General features: G+C 37.8%; 1 protein-coding gene across 9 annotated transcripts in view; it reads right to left on the bottom strand.

The window, feature by feature from the left end:
* The window catches only part of GOLGA4 (golgin A4), a 90,989-nt gene that overhangs the window by 59,450 nt on the left and 11,833 nt on the right, over window positions 1–19,706 (bottom strand). For 4 of the 9 annotated variants that reach the window (XR_009448581.1, XM_059664243.1, XM_059664244.1 and 1 more), the window contains exons 3-7: window positions 16,288–16,386; window positions 11,287–11,352; window positions 6,428–6,742; window positions 2,673–2,720; window positions 345–401 (exon numbers count right to left, since the gene is read on the bottom strand). Coding sequence is in view for 8 of the 9 variants with exons in the window: in XM_059664243.1 (XP_059520226.1) it covers window positions 345–401; window positions 2,673–2,720; window positions 6,428–6,742; window positions 11,287–11,352; window positions 16,288–16,386 (585 nt within the window). In the remaining variant the exon portion in view is untranslated. Of the gene's footprint in view, window positions 1–344; window positions 402–2,672; window positions 2,721–6,427; window positions 6,743–6,899; window positions 7,021–11,286; window positions 11,353–16,287; window positions 16,387–19,706 lie in introns of those variants that run through there. The other 5 variants (XM_059664246.1, XM_059664247.1, XM_059664248.1 and 2 more) reach the window with 4 other exon arrangements.

Raw genomic sequence — 19,706 nt, 5'->3', positions numbered from 1 at the left:
AAGACTCCTATTTCACTAATTCCACCAACAATATACAGGCTGTAACAAAATGTATACACACTTTAACAGCTGATAGCCCAATTTTGAAAATGAAATACATTTTAATAAACACTGCCTATATAATTATTCAAAGTGTGTATACATTTTGGGGGGCACCCTATATAGCTGAGGAAAACCACGCAAACAAAAACTGTAAGAATTGGCCCCTGGTTTTGTAGGTTGGGCTGGTTAGTTATTGCTATAACTACTGAAGTACATATGAAACTATCCCAGCATGTACAATAGTTCTGATGAAAACAAGAGATATAATTACTATTCTGAAAGTACTAATCACTACAACTTACCTCTCTTAATTCTGAAATTCTCCGAAGTGCTTTATCCTGGCTCTGACTTAATATACCCTATAATTAAAAATAAAAAAAATAAAGTTGGGTCAAACAACTGCATGACATAGTAATACAAAGCAAGTCAAAAAGAATTATTTTTACAATATTACAACTGTTTATCTAAAAATAACCTGAGGATGGAGAGCTGGACTGAAAATCTTAAGGTATAACCATGTTGAAAATCTGTTAAACAAAGTTAAATCATAATGCGACAGAACTGTTCTGCATTTGGCTGTGGTAGTGATTACACAAATCACATGCAAACCACAAAGTCAATTCTACTATATGTTAATTTTAAAAATAAAAAAAGTTAATTAAATCAAATTCCTAATGCAATTCAATTTATATCATTGCACCCTATACGTCAATTACCAATCTGTTTAAATGGGGTTTTTTGTAATTTAAAAACAAGACAGTCCTTTTCTACATTAAAAAAAAGAAAAGCCTGGCCAGTGTGGTTCAGCAGTTGAGTATTGACGCATGAACCAAGAGGTAACCAGTTCAATTCCCAGTCAGGGAACATGCCTGGGTTGCAGACTCGATCCCTAGTAGGGGGTGTTGCAGGAGGCAGCTAGCTGATCAATGATGTTTCTCTCTCACCGATGTTTCCATCCATCTACCCCTCTCCCTTCCCCTCTCTCTAAAAATAAATTTTAAAAACATTAAAAAAGAAAAGTCCAGGAGAAAACCACAAAGAGAACTATAGATTGCTAAATTAGTAATCATAGATTAAACTCAAGAAGCTAAAAGAGTAATAATGAAAGATGAAGTGATTCATCCTTTCCTGCAAGGGGAGAAAGGGAGAGGACAGGAGACAGGTGCTTTTCACTAAATTGAAAATTAAACCTGAAAAGTTATGGTCTGTGGAAACAAAGTAACTGTATATTCTTGCACAATATATAGTGAGGTAAAGATATGGGGTAAATTTGGAGCTTCGCTGGTCTGTGTAGATTAACAACAACAAAAAACGGAGAGATACAGGTAGGCAAATGGTTTGCTTATATGGTCAAGAAGAGTATAACTGGGTTCTATTTGTGGGGCCTGGTAAATGAATAAAACAAAAACCAAAGGCTTTCTCCCATAAAGCTATGAACACAGGTTTTATTTGATTTGGTATAACATAAAAATTTTAAATGCAGGAAAATGCAGTGCTGAGAGCGATGAAAAATTGCAGTGCGTTATTTACAAGCACCCGCTCTGCCGTCTAACTGCCAGGAAGGGATCCCAGCTCTCCTCCCTATCTCTTACAAGCTGTGCAACAATAAACAAGTCGTTATTCCTCAATTTCCTCACAGAAGAGATTTAAGGACTAAATACACCATAATGCCTGGCACCCAGTAAGAACTAAATAAATGTTAGATAGTATGAGCAGTACTGATAATAGTGTTGGCAGTACTTATAATTTTAATTCCATTGGGTCTACTGAAAGGATGTTTGTCAATTTAATAAAGAGGTTTCTAGGCATGCCAATATGGGCATGTACAGCGATGTAGGGGGAAAAAGCAAAAGTTATTGCATTTTATCTCCAACACCCTTTATATTTGGGACTATGCAACCACAATTCTCTACAGCCACTTAGTGATAGAAATACTACACCTAGAAATAAAAATCCATAGACAATTCATAGAAACACAGAATTTGGGAATAAGATGACCTTTTGAGAATGAATTTATGTAATATTAATAATACAATGAATTAAATCAGAACCACCACCACCACCACCACCCCCCCCCACCGCCACCACTTCGATAAAACTCACGTTTAAGAAAATATTCTTAAAAAACTAAAAGCCTGGCCAGTGTGGCTCAGTGGTTGAGCATCAATCTATGAACTAGGAGATCACAGTTCAATTCCCGGTCAGGGCACATGATTCCTAGTAGGGGGCATGTAGGAGGCAGCCAATCTATGTTTTTCTCTCCCCGTCTCCTTTCCTCTCACTCTAAAATCAATAAGAACATATCTAAAATAAAAATTTTAAAAGATGCAACCTGCAAACTAAGACATTAGGAAACATGTCTAAAAGAGCAAAACATGCCTTAAAACGAAACCTCTTAAGCACTTTAGGGATCAGAAACTGAAAGACACCCATCCCTACCATTTAAAATCTCTGGGATACCTCTCTTTTTCTCTTTATCAAATCTCCAGTAATAGTAAAGCAGATTACTGCTTTACTAAATGTAATAATCATATGATTATTACAAGTGAGGATAGAACTATTTTACTATGAGATTCTTTCTAATTTTAACATTATGTATGAATCAATATCATAGCCAACAAATCACTTACTTGTAGCTTTTTCTTCTCTCTCTGAACAGTCTGATAAGCTGTTACAAGCTAAAATAAAGAAAAAGTCATCAATAACATGTCATTCCTAAATAAATGCAATTAATTATTCTAAACTCCACTAAAGCATCTTGTTATGAAAGTCAAAAAAATAAATCATAAGAATTCTTTTATATAACAATTCAACCTAGTTAGATGCATATACAGCCAAACTAAATAAAATAGGAAATATAGTTCTAAAAAATAAAAGGAGAACTCAACTCTATAAAAAAAGGTATTAAATCTCCTTTTGATTTAACCTTAGACGTGTACTTCTTTAAGTATCAGGACCTAATTCATAGGTAGGAATTAGAGCCAACTCGCCTAAAGGCAGAAGACAGCTCAAACAATAATCATTGACCAGTACCATCAGCAACAGCACACCTGGGAGCTTGCTAGAAAATGAAATTCTTGGGCCACACCCCAAACTAACTGAACAGGAATTGGGGGAGGAAGAGCAGGGAAACACAGGAATGTGTGTTTTAACAAGCTCTCCAGGTGATTTTTTGCTTGACTATGTAATTGATCTCTAAAATTTCCTTTTGGTTATAGGACCTGTGACTATGGCTGTGTAAAAATCTGATGAAAAGAACTCATAACCAACAGTTGAAAACTGGTTCCTAAAGAAATGTTTAACCACGTAATCTAACTAGGATATTTACTAGTAAACATTCTAGCACAACTTGGTGAAATTATATATTGATAAATCTTTTAAACCTGTAAACCAAGCATGTCAAACTCACAACCCACAGGCTGTATGCCTCATTTATTTGGCCTGTGTTAGCCTTTGAGTTTCACATGCTTGCTGTAAACTATATAGCGCTACTCATCTGAAAGCTAAGCACATGGCCTCAATTTAGACCTTACTTTAGAAGTGCTAGTGGCCTGTGAAGAAATAGGCTGCAGCTTTAGGAGGAAGAACTCCCCTATTCTGAACCTTGCCATTTTCCTTGGAAGGCTACTCTGTGCCCCTACATGCCTCTACTGAAATCTTGAGTGAAGAGGCAGATAGCAATGGAAAGTGCATTGGCTACAGAGATTATGAACACAAAAGAACACACAAAATTCTATCTAAGACGAGGACCCTCCCTTTCTTATTACCTTAAGACCAGATAGGGTAGAAAAGGTAAAGACAAAGTCTATAGGCTCTTTTCCCTAATGAGTTGCATAACTCTGCAGTAGCACAAATATCAGAACAACAGAAAGACATAGAATCAAATAGGACTCTGTCAACTGCTACCTATGTGACAGTAAGCAAGTTACTTAATGTCTAAGATTAAGTCTCTATGAGTCTCTAACCCCTATTCTACAAATGAGAGTTAATTGATATCTACTTCACAGAGATGATGCAAAATTAAATGGCACCATAAATATCAAATGCATAGTGTCTTACACACTTAAATATTAATTTTACTGTTGCCCCAGCTTCAAACTTAAAAGCCATAACTAAGCTAGTGAAAATAACATAAATTTAGATAAAAATAAATACCATTATTAACTTTGATAGAAATAAAAAATAAATTTTAAAGGACAAAGTTGCCTGATTTCACAAGTGCCTCCTGAGATACATGGCTTTCCTGCCCTGTTTACATCTCTGGGTTCCAGCCAGCCTCTAGCTTTTAGCCTAATAATTCCTTTCTAGTTTGCCAGCATTCTATAGTTTAAAAAAAAATACTTTATATATTTCATCTAGGGGTTTTTGTTCTTTTTGGCTGCAGGTTAAAACTATCCATATTGTAGCCATAATTGGAAATAGAAGTTATGGCTAACTTTACATACTAATTTGAATATTATTATTCACTAGAGGCCCGGTGCACAAAAATTTGTGCACTCGGGGGGGAGGAGGGGGGGTCCCTCAGCCTGGCCTGTGCCCTCTAGCAGTCTGGGACCCCTCAGGAGATAACGACCTGCTGGCTTAGGCTTGCTCCCGGGTGGCAGAGGGCAGGCCCAATCCCTAGGTGCAGCCCCTGGTCGGGCTCAGAGCAGGGCTGATTGGGGAGTTGGGGCGCTGCCCCCTGTCACACTCAAGGCAGGGTCGATGGGGAGGTTGTGGAGCAACCCCCTGTCACACACAGAGCAGGGCCCATCAGGGGGTTGGGGCTCTGTACCCTGTCACGCACAGAGCAGGGCCCATCAGGGGGTTGGGGTGCTGCCCTCTATCACCCACAGAGCAGGGCGGATCAGGGGGTTGGGGCGCCGCCACTCTCACACTCAGGGCAGGGCCGAGGGGGAGGTTATGGCTCTACCCCGTCACACACAGAGCAGGGCCCTTGGGGGGGGGGGAGCTCCCCCCTATCAGGCACAGAGCAGGGTGGATGGGGAGGTTGTGGCCCCGCCCCCTGTCACACACAGAGCCGCAGGGCGATCAGGGGGTTTGGGTGCTGCCCCCTGTCATGCTGATTCCAGTGCCGGGAGGCCTCACGGCTCCGCTGATCCCGGTTCTGGGAGGCATATTACCCTTTTACTATATAGGGTAGAGGCCTGGTGCACGGGTGGGGCCGGCTGGTTTGCCCTGAAGGGTGTCCTGGATCAGGGTGGGGGTCCCCACTGGGGTGCCTGGCCAGTCTGGGTGAGGGGCTGAGGGCTGTTTTCAGGCTGGGGGTGACTGAACTCCCAAACGCTCCTTTTTTCCTTTTTTTTTTTTTTTTTTTTTTTTTTAATTCTGGGCCAGCTTTAGCTTGAGGCTTGGCTCCAGCTCTTAGGCCTCCGGCTGAAAGTAGGTTTCTGGCCTTTGCTTACAATGTTGCGAATCTGCTGGCTGAAGTTGGGTGTATTTGTTACAATGTTTCTTAAACTGCCCGCTCAGAGGCCTGCAGCCGCAGGCGGGGAACGTTGGAAACCAACGATTCTCTGTCACTGAGGCAATCAAGCCTCATGTTAGTTTCAAGCTGCCTGGCTGCCTGCCGCCATCTTGGCTGACAGTTAATTTGCATAACTTGCTGATTAGCCAATGAAAAGGGTATCGGTCGTACGCCAATTACCATGTTTCTCTTTTATTAGATAGGATTAGTTAAAATTAACTATAATGCTGATTTACAAACTGCTAAGACAAACTGTTAGGCATTGTAAAAAAATATATATAATAAGCCATAGGCAACTTGCTGTAGAAAGGTTTTCCTTAGGAAAGATCGTTTCAACTGCACAAGATGGGGAGAACTAATAAAATTCAACCTGAAGGGAAGATGCTGAAAAAAGAGATGGGCAGCACTACTTCCTCACTTAGACCAGAGAGTGTCATCCTCAGAGGGATAAAAGTTAAAAGAGTCATTTGAGGCAAAATTTAAATGTAGGTACAATGAAAGGGAAACAAATGTGTCAGAAAATCAAACTACTTAAAACATAATTGGGGTCTGTAATAATGAAAATCTGATTAGCAGAAGAGGTCATGTGGAAGCCACAGCACTTAGATGAACAAGGGAGAGGATGTGAGGAGGCAAGGTGATGAACCCTGCACTGGGTGTCCAAGCAGAAAGGCAGAGTGTGAGAACTAGAAGGCTACAGACAATAAGCTCCAAAACTTTACTAAGAGTCTTGCCACAAAAGACCTGAAACACTGAAAGTCTTTAACGAGATATTGCCAGAGAGTACCCATCATTAGTAGCCAGCCTATCTAAGGAATTGAGAGTTTTGCCAACCACAGGTATAAAAGCCACACAGTAACATGAATTAGAGAACAAAGGGAAGAAATTTTCCTTTAGGCAGAAAAGGCATGCTCCTACCTCAGAACATTTCCCTTTGTAGCTATTCAACCTTCGTTCCATTCTTCGCAACCACTGAATCAACTGTTCTTTGTTGAGGCTGTCCAAATTCCCTAGCGAATCTTCAGTCTCGCTCTCCATATCAGAGGGTGGATCAACAGTGGCAGCAGAGAGGTCCAGGTCAAGTCGATTCAGGGATTCTCTGGAAGATGTTCGTACCAAAGACTCTTTTGAAGAAGATCGGAATAGAGATTCCTTTATTGGACTTCGAAACAAAGACTCCATGGAAGACACCCGGAGCTGGAGTTTCTGTGCAAAAGTCTGTGTGTCACCTGACTGTAACCAAAAACCACAGAATATGTGGGTTAAAAATACATCTTTAGACTTCTATTATTCCCTATCACCAGCAATAACCTATTAAAAGCTCTAACATATTCAATTAAAATCCCTGACATTTAACATAATGCATTGTTTTCTGAAAAATAAGAGACACCTGGTTATTTCTGAAAAAGTGCTGGACCTGGAATCAGAGGACTGGGGTGTAGGTCCCAGGTCTGTCACCGAGCAGTGGAATGACCTTCACTAAGTCACTGCCTTTCAGTCTGCACATCTGTAAAAAAGAAGGAAGCCTTCTGTTCTCTTGTCTCAAATCTCTTACCTACAATCTGCCCCTGTCACACTGTCACCAGCCTGATGGTTGCAATAAGGGAGAGGGTGGGAAGATGGGTGAAAAAGGTGAAGGGGAATATAGTCAATATATTGTACACAACAGTTTAAGTGAACTGAACTTTTCTCAAGACTGAGACTGGTTTAATGAGATATATAACAATTTACCAACCCAACTCCAGGGAAGTTTCAGAAGAGGGAACTATGGGGATTCAGAATGAGTCACCCCAAGATGTGCCTCTGTGCCTCTGGGGTATGCCGAATGTTTTGAGCTAAAGGCAACTTTAACAGCAGCACAAGAGAAAATTCTGCCTCTCCCTTGACTACCTAGAACAGTGGTCGGCAAACCTCGGCTCGCGAGCCACATGCAGCTCTTTGGCCTCCCGAGTGTGGCTCTTCCACAAAATACCACGTGCGGGTGCACACGTACAGTGTGATTGAAACTTCGTGGCCCATGAGCAGAAGTCAGTTTTCGGCCTGGGCGAGTCTATTTTGAAGAAGTGGCGTTAGAAGAAGTGAGGGGTGTCAGTCGGTTGGGCGACGGGAGACAGACGTGGTGCAGGCGGGCCACGGGATACACAGCACAGGGGAGGTACATTGCTTTGAGGTACTGAGGTACGTTCGCTGAGGTCGACCCCTTCCAACTCTCCCATCCACACTGGTCTATCTGAAACAAGTATAGAAGACGAGTGTGGATGGGAGAGGTGGAAGGGGTCGACCTCAGCGAACTTACCTCAATCAGATTGAGGATGTTTTTAGCAAAGGCCAGCTTAGGAGTACCCTAATTAAGTTAATAACAATGTACCTACCTATATAGTTTAAGTTTAAAAAATTTGGCTCTCAAAAGAAATTTCAATCGTTGTACTGCTTATATTTGGCTCTGTTGACGAATGCGTTTGCCGACCACTGACCTAGAAGAACTTTAATTAGGGGTCTTGCCCATAAGAGATTATCAGATAACCTCTTTTGACCTATCCATAGGGCAGGACAAACTCCTGTTTACTAAGCATCTTCTCTTCTTCTCAACCTGCAATGACCCTTTGAAGCCCTCCAGAGCCGCCTACCTCATTCCTAGCTCAGGATGTCTTATAAGACCATGTTTCCTTTCTATCTCTGAACCTGATGTGAGGTCTCGGGCTCTCTCATGTACATGGATTCTCAACCATATGTATGTATTACATTTGGTCATTTTCTCTTACTAAAAATAAATTTAAAAAATAAAATAGTGCCGAAACCGGTTTGGCTCAGTGGATAGAGCGTCTGCCTGCGGACTGAAAGGTCCCAGGTTCGATTCCGGTCAAGGGCATGTACCTCGGTTGCGGGCACATCCCCAGTGGGAGGTGTGCAGGAGGCGGCTGGTCGATGTTTCTCTCTCATCGATGTTTCTAACTCTCTATCCCTCTCCCTTCCTCTCTGTAAAAAATCAATAAAATATATTTTAAAAAAAATAAAAATAAAAAAAAATAAAATAGTATTGTGGTAAGTCTGCACTGGGACAGATGTTATTAGACTTAGTGTGGTGATCACATTATAAAATATATAAATGTTGAATCACTGTATTATACACCTGAAATATATACCAACTACAAATAAATAAATAAACAGCATTCCACCTCTTAAAAACAAAAAACAAAAAGTAAATATTGAGAGACAGATAGAGGCATGTATACATAGGTAGGTTTGTGATAAAATAAGTACAGTGAAGTATCAGTGATAAAATCTAGGTGGAGGAACAAAACAAAAAAAGAAAAAAGAATCTAGGTGGAGGGTATATAGTTATTCACTTTAAAGTTCTTCCAACTCATATATATTTGAAAATTTTCATAATAAACTATTGAAAAATAAAAGGGCAGTACTCAAAAATAGCAACAAAAATTTAAAATGCAACGTTACTACTGTAATTTATTTTATATTTAAAAATTCACACATGAATTTTTAAATATAAAATAATTTTCCCAATAATTAAAAAAAATAACATATGAGAACTGCCATTTAAATCCCTGTATTTTGCTCTACTGAATTTAATCAATTCAGTTCTCATTCTGTTTTAATAGCATACAAATTCAAATGAGGCAATACATGGTAAAAAAACAGCTAGAGTGATGTTTTGTGTCCAGCAATGATAATTCCATAGTACTATCAGTAACCAGCCACTGGTCGTTGGGCAAATAATTTAAACTTTCATGCCTGATTTCTCATCTATACAATAAGTAATACTAAATCCTAGATTCCTCCTAAACTGCTAAAATACTAACACTATGATTCAATAAAACCATTTTATAGCTTCTCAGAAAAATGCTCAAATATTACCTACTGTTTTGAAAAAATGTATTTTTCTCTATTGTGTGGTGGCATGTACTAATTATTTTCAAAGATCTGAGTTTTATAAGTCTGTTTGAAGTAAAAGGTCAGCTCTCTGCATTCTCTTTTGAAGATAAATGAATCAATTTCATTAGCTGAGTATTATGAACTGCATTAAACCATTTAAAATTTAATAGTATTTAATAGAAATTTTTCTAAAATACACACTTTTCTGCCTTTTTAAATAAGGACAATGAGTAAACCATTAAAATGATGTTCATGCCACAATTATTATATTGTGTGCCAAAATTATTAATTTACACAAGATGTCCAACCCAGTTTTAAGAGGGTCATACACAGCTATGCCTTATGAACTCCTGGGCTTGCTTTTACCATCTCTTCTAGCTTGGTATAAACTCTGATTTCCTGCGGCTGTCAAGATGCCCAACCATAATAAGCATTCTACCCCTTCATCAACATACACTGTTACTAATTTGCTAACAACCAATACCCAATTTGTCAGAAATCTGTTTAAAGGTAAACAGACTCTAAGTGAAAACATCTCCTTGTTATGAGAATTAAATGAGATCATATATATAAAATGGTTAATAATGCCTGACAACAGAGTAAATACTCAGTAAATGCTATCTTTTTTTTTTTTAGGAAAATATTTGTTGTTTTTTAAGGAAGTTCAAAGCCTTTAGTGAGCCTTACTTCCTGAATATCACCCATGTTTATTATTTAACTTAATTAAAACTTAAGTCTCTCTCAAATAGTTATCTTTCATTTTATTTTTTGCATTTGTAACTATATTCAGTCTTTTTAAACTATTCTATAAGAGAAGGGAAAAAGTATTCCAAAAAATATTCTTTAATAATATTCCTCTAGGGCGGGGGGGGGGGGAAATGGACACATATGTAATACCCTTTGTAATACTTTAAGCAATAAAAAATAATAATAATAATATTCCTTAAAGATCATTGGATCTGTCCAGTACCATTTAGATTTGGTGCCTCTCAATTTTTACCCTTACCTCATGGCACCTATAGAAAATGATGTATTTGTAGAAGACTTGGGATTTTTTGGGGATGCTGCTCAAGGCCCGAGTCAACAGGCCCAGGGACTCGGATTATGGCCAGAGCCTTATCAGCCTCCCCCAAAGGATCTCAGATCACAGGTGACCTTTTCATGGAGTTTGGGAAACTGTAATTTATACATTTGCTAGACAATACTTTAGGATGTTTAGTCTACATAATTTAGTTCATAAATCATTTAGGTCATAATTTGTATACATTCATGCTCCAGGTTCACAAAATTAGAAATGTTATTTCCCTACAAAAGAGACTGCTGAAAACAGCCAGGTTAATGATAATAATCATCACTAAAGCCAAAGTAAACAAATGTTCACTTCAGACACTGCCATCATCATATTTTTCATGAATTTTTTCTTTCTTTTTTGGAAGGAGTCAAAAGAATGTCACTTAGCCCCAATCACAAATAACTTTTGAGTATCAAAGATAACCTATATTCTCTGCATTAGCACATTTAAGAGCAAACTTTAAAATAAATTTCATTTCTTTCATAAACCCCTTTCAAATTATTTAACGTAACGTCTTTCAATATGACTTTCTCTATTTTCTTTACAACTATAAAGTCGTATTTCTTTTTTCAAAACATTTTCTCTTTACCACCATTAATTTTTTAAATGAGTAATAATAGAATCTTACATGACTGGTGTATATATAAAAATCACAGTTTTTTCCAAGAAATCATCAACAAACCTAGATTTACCATACTTACTGTATCAAATGTTTGGACATCACTGTTCCAATGTAAAGTCAAATGCTACTATTATAGATTGACCAACACTCTGAAAGGACTTGCCATTTTTTTAAATAAAATGAATAACATACCTGAGGAGTCATCAGTTCACTTCCATTAATACTGTCCGGAGATTTTGTGGCTTGGTGAGATATATTCTAAAAAGAACAAAGAGATATTTTAAAGAAAAGGAAAAAAAGACTAAAATTTTAAAACTGTTAAAAACAAAGGCCAAGTACCAAGCCCTATTAGATACATTTATCAAACAAAATTAGTAATTGTTCATTTATTAGAATGTCGTCATGCAAGGCAAAACTAGTATGGTAAGTATTTTAGAAAATTCATTTTGCTGCAATATATATAACTAAATAGCAAAGATTAGTATGTAGCAAAACTTATTTCAAGCTAATCACATACCTTTCCCATTATAATGTCCCCAGTTTTTCCCCCACAACAAAATTAACATAAGGGTTTCTATTAGCTAAACTCATCCAAACAGGAATCTATCCAGAAAAAGAAAAATATCAATAGTTCCCTATAATAAAAGAATATTCAAATTAAAGATATTTGGGCTAAGCTCTGAAAATTATCTTGGTAACAAGAAATACAAATGCCTCATTCGTTCGAAGCCAATAGTATAAATAACATTGTTGTGACAATTTTCAGAAAAACGTATAATTAAAAATAATCTTATTCCACATGTGAAAGTTTTAATTTTATCCTATTCTTATGACAAATGCTCCAAATTAAGCAACATTCTGCTGATTACATCATAGTAGCATAGGTTCTATGATAATGGATGAGATTCTTTGATATTCAAAATTTTATATTGCATTCATAATACACTAAGTATCTAACTGAAATTACAGCTTTAGAAGTAGCTCATGATAAAATAATCTCAATTTTTTTAACAAAAGCATTTGACCAAATACTAGCCACTACCAGTATGTTTCAGTAACTTGGTCTTTAAATAGCACATTTCCCCTACAATTCTACAGCTGACCAAGAAAAGGTCAAATATCTGACCTTACTTATTCTAAAATACAAGTGAAGGCACTCAGCTTTGCAAAAGTGTTCTCAAATTTTTGAGCTCTCATTAGGTATTTGATATTAAGAAATTGTTAATTTTTAGGTATGATAAATGTATAGTGGGTCTATATTTTGTCTTTATCTTTTAGAAATATATACCAAAATATTTAGATACAATAGTAGTTCTGAAATTTGCTTCAAACAATCCAGTGAGGATGAGGTGGGGGTAAGCTGCATGTATGGAAAGGGTGGTAGTGGTATGGTTAGGGAAGTGGGAAGGGATCCTAATAAGATGGGCATGAGTTAACTGTTGACACTGGTAATGGATACTATAGGAGGAAAAGAATTCTTATACCACTATTGCTACTATTTCCACTTTTGTAATATGTTTAAATTTTTCCCTAATAAAAATGTAAATACCTTCTCCCTCTAATATAAAAAGTTATCAAATTTTATTAGTCAAAGACATTTTCTTAAAGTTAGACAGGAGAGAAAGGTTTGAGGAACACAGTAATTAACTTTTATCTTCCTGTTCTCTGCCATTTCAAAGAATTAAAAGTTGTATACATGGCATATATTTGTGTAACATCATAAGTAATGTTTCTAGCCCTAAATATATACTACAAACTATAAAATAAAAAAACATTTTATAGGGATCAACAAATCTCTCAGCCAATCAGTACAGTGAAAAGCAATAATTAAATTATGCAGAAAGGGCCAAAACCAGTTTGGCTCAGTGGATAGAGCGTCGGCCTGTGGACTGAAAGGTCCCAGGTTCGATTCCGGTCAAGGGCATGTACCTGGGTTGTGGGAACATCCCCAGTGGGAGATGTGCAGGAGGCAGCTGATCGATGTTTCTAACTCTCTATCTCTCTCCCCTTCCTCTCTGTAAAAAATCAATAAAATATATTAAAAATAAATAAGTAAATAAATTATGCAGAAAGGAATGAAAGAACTCCATAAGATATATAGGTTAGAAGGAATAGTGGCAAGAGAGTCCCTATTCTATTTTAAGTAAATTACTTGACACATGATTGTAATCCATACAAAAAAGCTATTCTACGATTGCTTGAAATATCACCCTATCAAACACAGCATAACATTTAAAAACCTTTCCTCCCTGTGTAATATTTCAGTTTATATGTTATACCATATACGTATCTAAATATATGCAAGACAACTAAGGGAAGTATTGGCCTACGTTCCCCTGAAATTTAAATTAGGAACCTTTAGAAGCAAAATTAGAGATTTTGTCACTACGTGTAATGCCTTCTCTATTTCTGTCCAACACATGCCCTTTTTTAATGAAGTTTCATTTAACTTGCCTGAAGGACTAACACATTCCCTACATCTGTATTTTCTTCTATTAAGCCTTAATTCCTGTGTATAGTATGTTGATATTTTTATCTTCATATAAACTTATAAAATCTTGGAGAGCAGAAAACCTTGCATTTTCGTCTTGGTCCCAGGACCTAACATCTTGAGGACTGGTAGTACAGGCTCAGTAAATGCTTGTTAAATCCTATACAATTATTTCCTTCAGTGAAAGAAGACTTCTGAAGGCCTTCTCCCACACAGAAGCCTAAAGAACTAGCTCAATACAAGTCAATACTCAAGAGTACCAATACTCTCTCCTTGGAGGCAATTCCTAGGTACAGGAAAACTCTTCTAAAGAGCATTTAATTTAAAAGCACACACAGGTTCCCTGCCACATTTATGTTCAATTGTTTTGTTCAATCTTTGTTCAATATTTATTGGTTGCTGAGCACTAAGGATACAGTAATTTTTAGAATTACAGGTAAAGATACATATTTTTCAAAAAAAAAACTAAATTAAGGAAAAATCAGCAGCTGGTGATTCCCTAATGTAATGAATTAGGCCCTCTCTAAATGTTTATTCTACTATAGGTTATGCTATAGTTTCCCTTTGTTATGTGGGGAAAAATAAGTTTTTATCTGAACAAAACTCAATTTAAATATTTAATTTTATAATTTTAATCTACTTAAATTATTTCTAATGCCTTCATTTAAAATTTTTTAGCATTTCTTTCATGATACGCTAGGACTCCATACAAATTACTTTTATATACTTACTAAAGGCCCAGTGCACAAATTCGTGCACAGGTGGGATCCCTCAGCCTGGCCAGCGATTGGGGCCAATCAGGGCCAATCGGGGACGCGAGCAGTTGGCCCGCAGGGGGAGGGGCCATGGGAGGTTGGCTGGCTGTGGGGAGGGGCTGCGGGAGGTTGGCTGTGGGAGTGCACTGACCACCAGGGGGCAACTCCTGCGTTGAGCCTCTGCCCCTAGTGGTCAGTGTATATCATAGCGACCAGTCGACTGGTCATTTGGTCGTTCAGTTGTTTGGATGCTTAGGCTTTTATATATATAGATGGAAGTGGGCCTAGGAGAAGTTCTTCTTTTTTAAAAAAAAAAAAGTCTCTATTGCAGTATCATTTTATTTTTAAACTAGAGGCCTGGTGCACAAGATTTGTGTACTGTGGGGGAGGGGTGTCCCTCAGCCCGGCCTGCTCTCTCGCAGTCCAGGAGCCCTCGGGGGATGTCCGATTGACGGCTTAGGCCTGCTCCCCTAAGCTGGCGGTCAGACATCCTTAGCACTGCCATGGAGGCAGGAGAGGCTCCCGCCACCGCCACTACACTCGCCAGCCATGAGCCCGGCTTTTAGCTGAGCAGCGCTCCCCCTGTGTGAGCGCACTACCACCAGGGCACAGCTCCTGCGTTGAGCATCTGCCCCCTGATGGGCAGTGCATGTCATAGCAACCAGTCATTCTGCCATTTGGTCGATTTGCATATTAGCCTTTTATTATATAGGATAAGTTGGTAATTTATCTTTTTTTTTTAATATATTTTATTGATTTTTCACAGAGAGGAAGGGAGAGAGATAGAGAGAGTTAGAAACATCGATGAGAGAGAAACATCAATCAGCTGCCTCTTGCACATCCCCCACCGGGAATGTGCCCGCAACCCAGGTACGTGCCCTTGACCGGAATCAAACCCGGGACCTCTCAGTCCGCACGCTGATGCTCTATCCACTGAGCCAAATCGGTTTCGGCGGTAATTTATCTTTAACTGGGATTCCTGTGTCCCTCTCAAACCAGTTTTGAAAATAGTGAGGTGTTATTTGTAACCAGAACCAAGGAGAGGCCTCTTTCCCTGAGATCCAAGCGAAGGCATCACCAGAACTCTGAGCTGCTTTCTTTTCTAAAACCAAGGTTAGAATGTACTTTAGGATTGCTAGTGGCTATATACAGACCAAGTCTTTACTGGCTGCAGGGATTAATACAGAAATGTTCCAATTTCATCACCAGCCTAATAAATTAGTTCAACCAATACTCATTCTTTAAAAAAACAAAAACAAAAAAAATCAATCCCAGTTCAATGTCCAATTTAACACTAAAAGCTACCTTACTGAGCAAATACCTCTAAATTTTAATTTGCTAAATTAAGAAATTAGATACCTGAAGAAAAAAGTCCACTTTCCCAAAATTACATACAAGATTCAAAATTATATGACTTCAGTCAGTTGAAAAATAATGAGATCATTATTTCTTTTCAGATATTTAATAATACACAGAAAACTTGTCCTCTCCCAAAATAAGATGCAATTATTTGTTACTGTAAAATCAACCTACCTACTCAATGTTATTTAATTATGGATTTATACAAAATGCATTTTTCCCCTAAAAATGTGAGTCACATTTCAAAATATTCTTGGCCTACTACCAGGGTTTTCTAACAATGCATACCTTTTTTTAGTCAATGAACAAACATTCCCTAGAAAGAAAACTTAAGAGTTTAGACCAAGTGAAGGTAATCTTCATTACATTAATGAAAAGTGTTATTTTGTTGCTGTTAAAGTGTTACCAGAAAACACACCAGCCATCAGAATTCAGCAATTTACTATGATTTTTTAAAGCAGGGTTAGCAGGGTACTGAAGATGCTTTGAGAGATGGTCAGTGACAAGCAACATGAGATTTGCTTCTAGAATTACCGAATTACTTAGCTTCCCCACAAAGGGAATGCAGAAAGCGGTGGAAGGACTCACCACACTGTCAGCCTGTGTTTTAGGCTGTTTGGAGGAATCCAAAGCAAAGATAGTATACTCAGAGAGAAAAGCAGGCTCTGCTATCATCCCGGCTAGTAGCTGTCTCATTCAGTGTAACAAGCAGATGTATAAAAATAAAACAAATGATGAAAAACAAATCATAAGGGCATGTTGCAAAGTGTTCTCACCACACAGCATGCACAACACTATAATGGCCTTGCAGCACCACTACTACCACCGTCGTTCCACCCCCAAAATAATAAGTTGCTGGGAAAGGTCAGGAATGGAAAGGAGTTGAACTATTTAGGATCTCAAAGCCCAACTTTAAACAACTTGCTTATTGGCATATAAATAATATATACAACAGGCACCACAGCACAAAACATGTCATTTGGTATAAGAGTCTATACCAGTGGTTCTCAACCTTCTGGCCCTTTAAATACAGTTCCTCATGTTGCGACCCAACCATAAAATTATTTTCGTTGCTACTCATAACTGTAATGTTGCTACTGTTATGAATCGTAGTGTAAATACCTCTATACAGGATGGTCTTAGGCAACCCCTGTGAAAGTCGTTTGACCGCCAAAGGGGTCACGACCCACAGGTTGAGAACCACTGGTCTATACCAATTGGAACAATACATGATAAAGAACAGAAGCTTTAGCATAAAACAAATACTGTGCCATTCATTTTTATACATTCAAAAACACAGCATGGAAATTTATGGGATGATAAGACACATAAAACTTTGATTTTTTTTATTTTGATTTTTTTTTTGAGAGAGTGAGAGAAACACTGATTTCTTGTTCTACTCATCCATGCATTCATTGGTTAATACTGGTTAATTCTTATATGTGCCCTGACTCTGGATCAAAACTGCAATCTTGGTATATCGGGACAATGCTCAAACCAGATGAGCTACCCAGCCAGGGCCAAGACATATAACACTTTAAGTAATCATTTATCTGTACTTATATTCAAAAAAGTTTTCTCCAAGCCTTGGCCAAGTAGGTCAGTTGGTTAGAGCATCGGCCTGCGGGAATCGGGCCAAAACCGGCAGTCCGACATCCCCCCAGGGGTCCCGAGAGGGTGCATGCCAGGCCGAGGGACCCCACCTGTGCACAAATCCATGCACCAGGCCTTTAGTGATACATATAAAATTGGTGAAATCTGAATAAGCTCTATGGATGTCAATAATTTACCAATGTCAATTTCCTTGTTTTCACAGTGTTACAAGGTGTTACCTTTGGGAGAAACTGGGTGAAGGGTACACAGGGCCTACCTAAAAAAATTTTTGTAAACTCCTGTGAATCTATGATTATTTCAAAATACATTTTAAAAAATCCTTTGAAACATTAATTTAGCAGCTAATGTGTGTTGTATTATCTATTATGTGATATATAATAAAGAACTTACATCAGAAAATAAATATCTACAGCAGAGTGGAGGGGATCAATGGGGGAAAACAGGGAAACATCTGTAATACTTTCAACAATAAAGATAAATTTTTTAAAAAATAAAATATACAAAAGGAAAAATATAAATATCTGCAAAAGCTTAAGAGCTTACACTTTTCATCTCAGTACTGTAGAGTTATGGGTACTAACTAGAGCCTTTACTAACTCTTCATCTGGTCCTATAATAGAGACCATCTAATAGATAGGGCAAACGTTTTTTAAGGCATTTTTTGTGTGTTTATGTTAACTGGTACTCCTTGGGTAGGATTCAAGAACTGACTTTATACTAAATCCTAAAATTTAGTATTAGTACTAAAATATACTATTATGCCTGTTTGGCTCTAGAGAATCATCCAATCCAAGTTTATACTCTTGATAAAGTCTACTCCCCTGGGAACGCAACAAGCTTTGAATGAATGTTATTTAAGTTAAAGGCTTATACGAATTCAATTTTTTAAGCTTCCATAATTCATTTTGAAATGAAGTCACTCTTGCCCACACAAGGAAATAATTGCAAATTTAAGAGTATATTGGAAATTTTAAGAGAAAAACACAAAAGCTAATTAATACCCAGTAGAGAAAAACATGTTGACCAAACATTTCAAAAGGTGCTGCCAAACAATTTACACTCTGGCCCCATAGAAAAGCCAAGTACATTAAAATTAGTTCCCACTGACAGCTACATCCCTCCACTTGTCCTTGTCAATTGCTTCTTATGTTCATGAAAGTCCCACCAGCATCAATTCTCAAATATTCCTCCCAATAAAATTCAATCTCAACTCCATCTCTAATTGTTCAAATTCTGATCAAATTGTCCTAAGAATTTAATTTGGCTCTTTCTCACTGAAGCCAACAGTTGAAGTTAGTGACTGAAGTTGTACGTGCCTAAACATTCATGAAGCTACCTAAACACTCATATTAGATGTGTGTTGAAAGCTTTTAATCTATTTCCCATGGCTCTTGCTCTTAGGGGGAAAAATTTTTTTTTCTTTATCTCTATCTCTGTGTGTTTTGAGTGGGATTATTTAGTATTCTTTTAGAATTCCCTACTTTTCTCTTGAACTGGGACTAATGTCAGTTTTATTTTTACTTATATTTTTACATAATTTTTCTTTCATTAGTAGCATTTCTACTTAGTTCTTTTTCACATCTACCTAGTCCAGTTTTATTTTGGCCTATTTTCCCCCCACAATTTTCTGTTCTTAAGAAAAGTATTAATTCATCTATCTTATTAAAGATACTTGTTTTAAAGTCTTTCCAAATTGCCCTATTTTTTTTAATATATTTTTATTGAATTCAAAGAGGATAGGAAGAGGGAGAGAGAGACAGAAACATCAATGATGAGAGAGAATCACTGATTGGCTGCCTCCTGCATGCCGCCAACTGGGTATCAAGTCAGCAACCCAGGTATGTGCCCTTGACTAGAATCGAACCTGGGACCCTTCAGTCCACAGGCCAACGCTCTATCCACTGAGCCAAACCAGCTAGGGCCAAATTGCTCTATTATTCTAATTTCACCTAGAGTAAATTTATATCCCAATTCCTGTTTTTATTGGCTGCCTTTTTAGCATTTGCTTTAAAATTTTCATTTACAGGCTCATTTTGAGAAAGTATTATATTTCTCCTTCCTTCTATGCTCATCCTTCCTTATTCCTCAGTCAATCTGATTCCCTAGGCCCCACTTTGGGTGTCCTAACCTATGACAATATACAGGTTATCACAGACTCAATCACTAAGCCACGATGAGGTTTGGTTCAGTTCTTGATCATGAGGCCTCCCTAGGGACAGAAGCTTCTTATAATAGGCCACAGAGAGCTCTAGGCAGCAGTCAGCAAAAGTTTTTTCAACCTCCTTTCACCAGTGCTGGGAGCCCCACTTTAGCCTCTAGCACAGTGATGGCGAACCTATGACACGCGTGTCAGAGGTGACACACGAACTCATTTTTTTGGTTGATTTTTCTTT

Source organism: Myotis daubentonii, chromosome 14, assembly GCF_963259705.1.
Source record: "Myotis daubentonii chromosome 14, mMyoDau2.1, whole genome shotgun sequence".
Taxonomy (NCBI): domain Eukaryota; kingdom Metazoa; phylum Chordata; class Mammalia; order Chiroptera; family Vespertilionidae; genus Myotis; species Myotis daubentonii.
The sequence above is the reverse complement of the archived record's forward strand: the minus strand, read 5'-3'. Positions and strand labels throughout refer to the sequence as shown.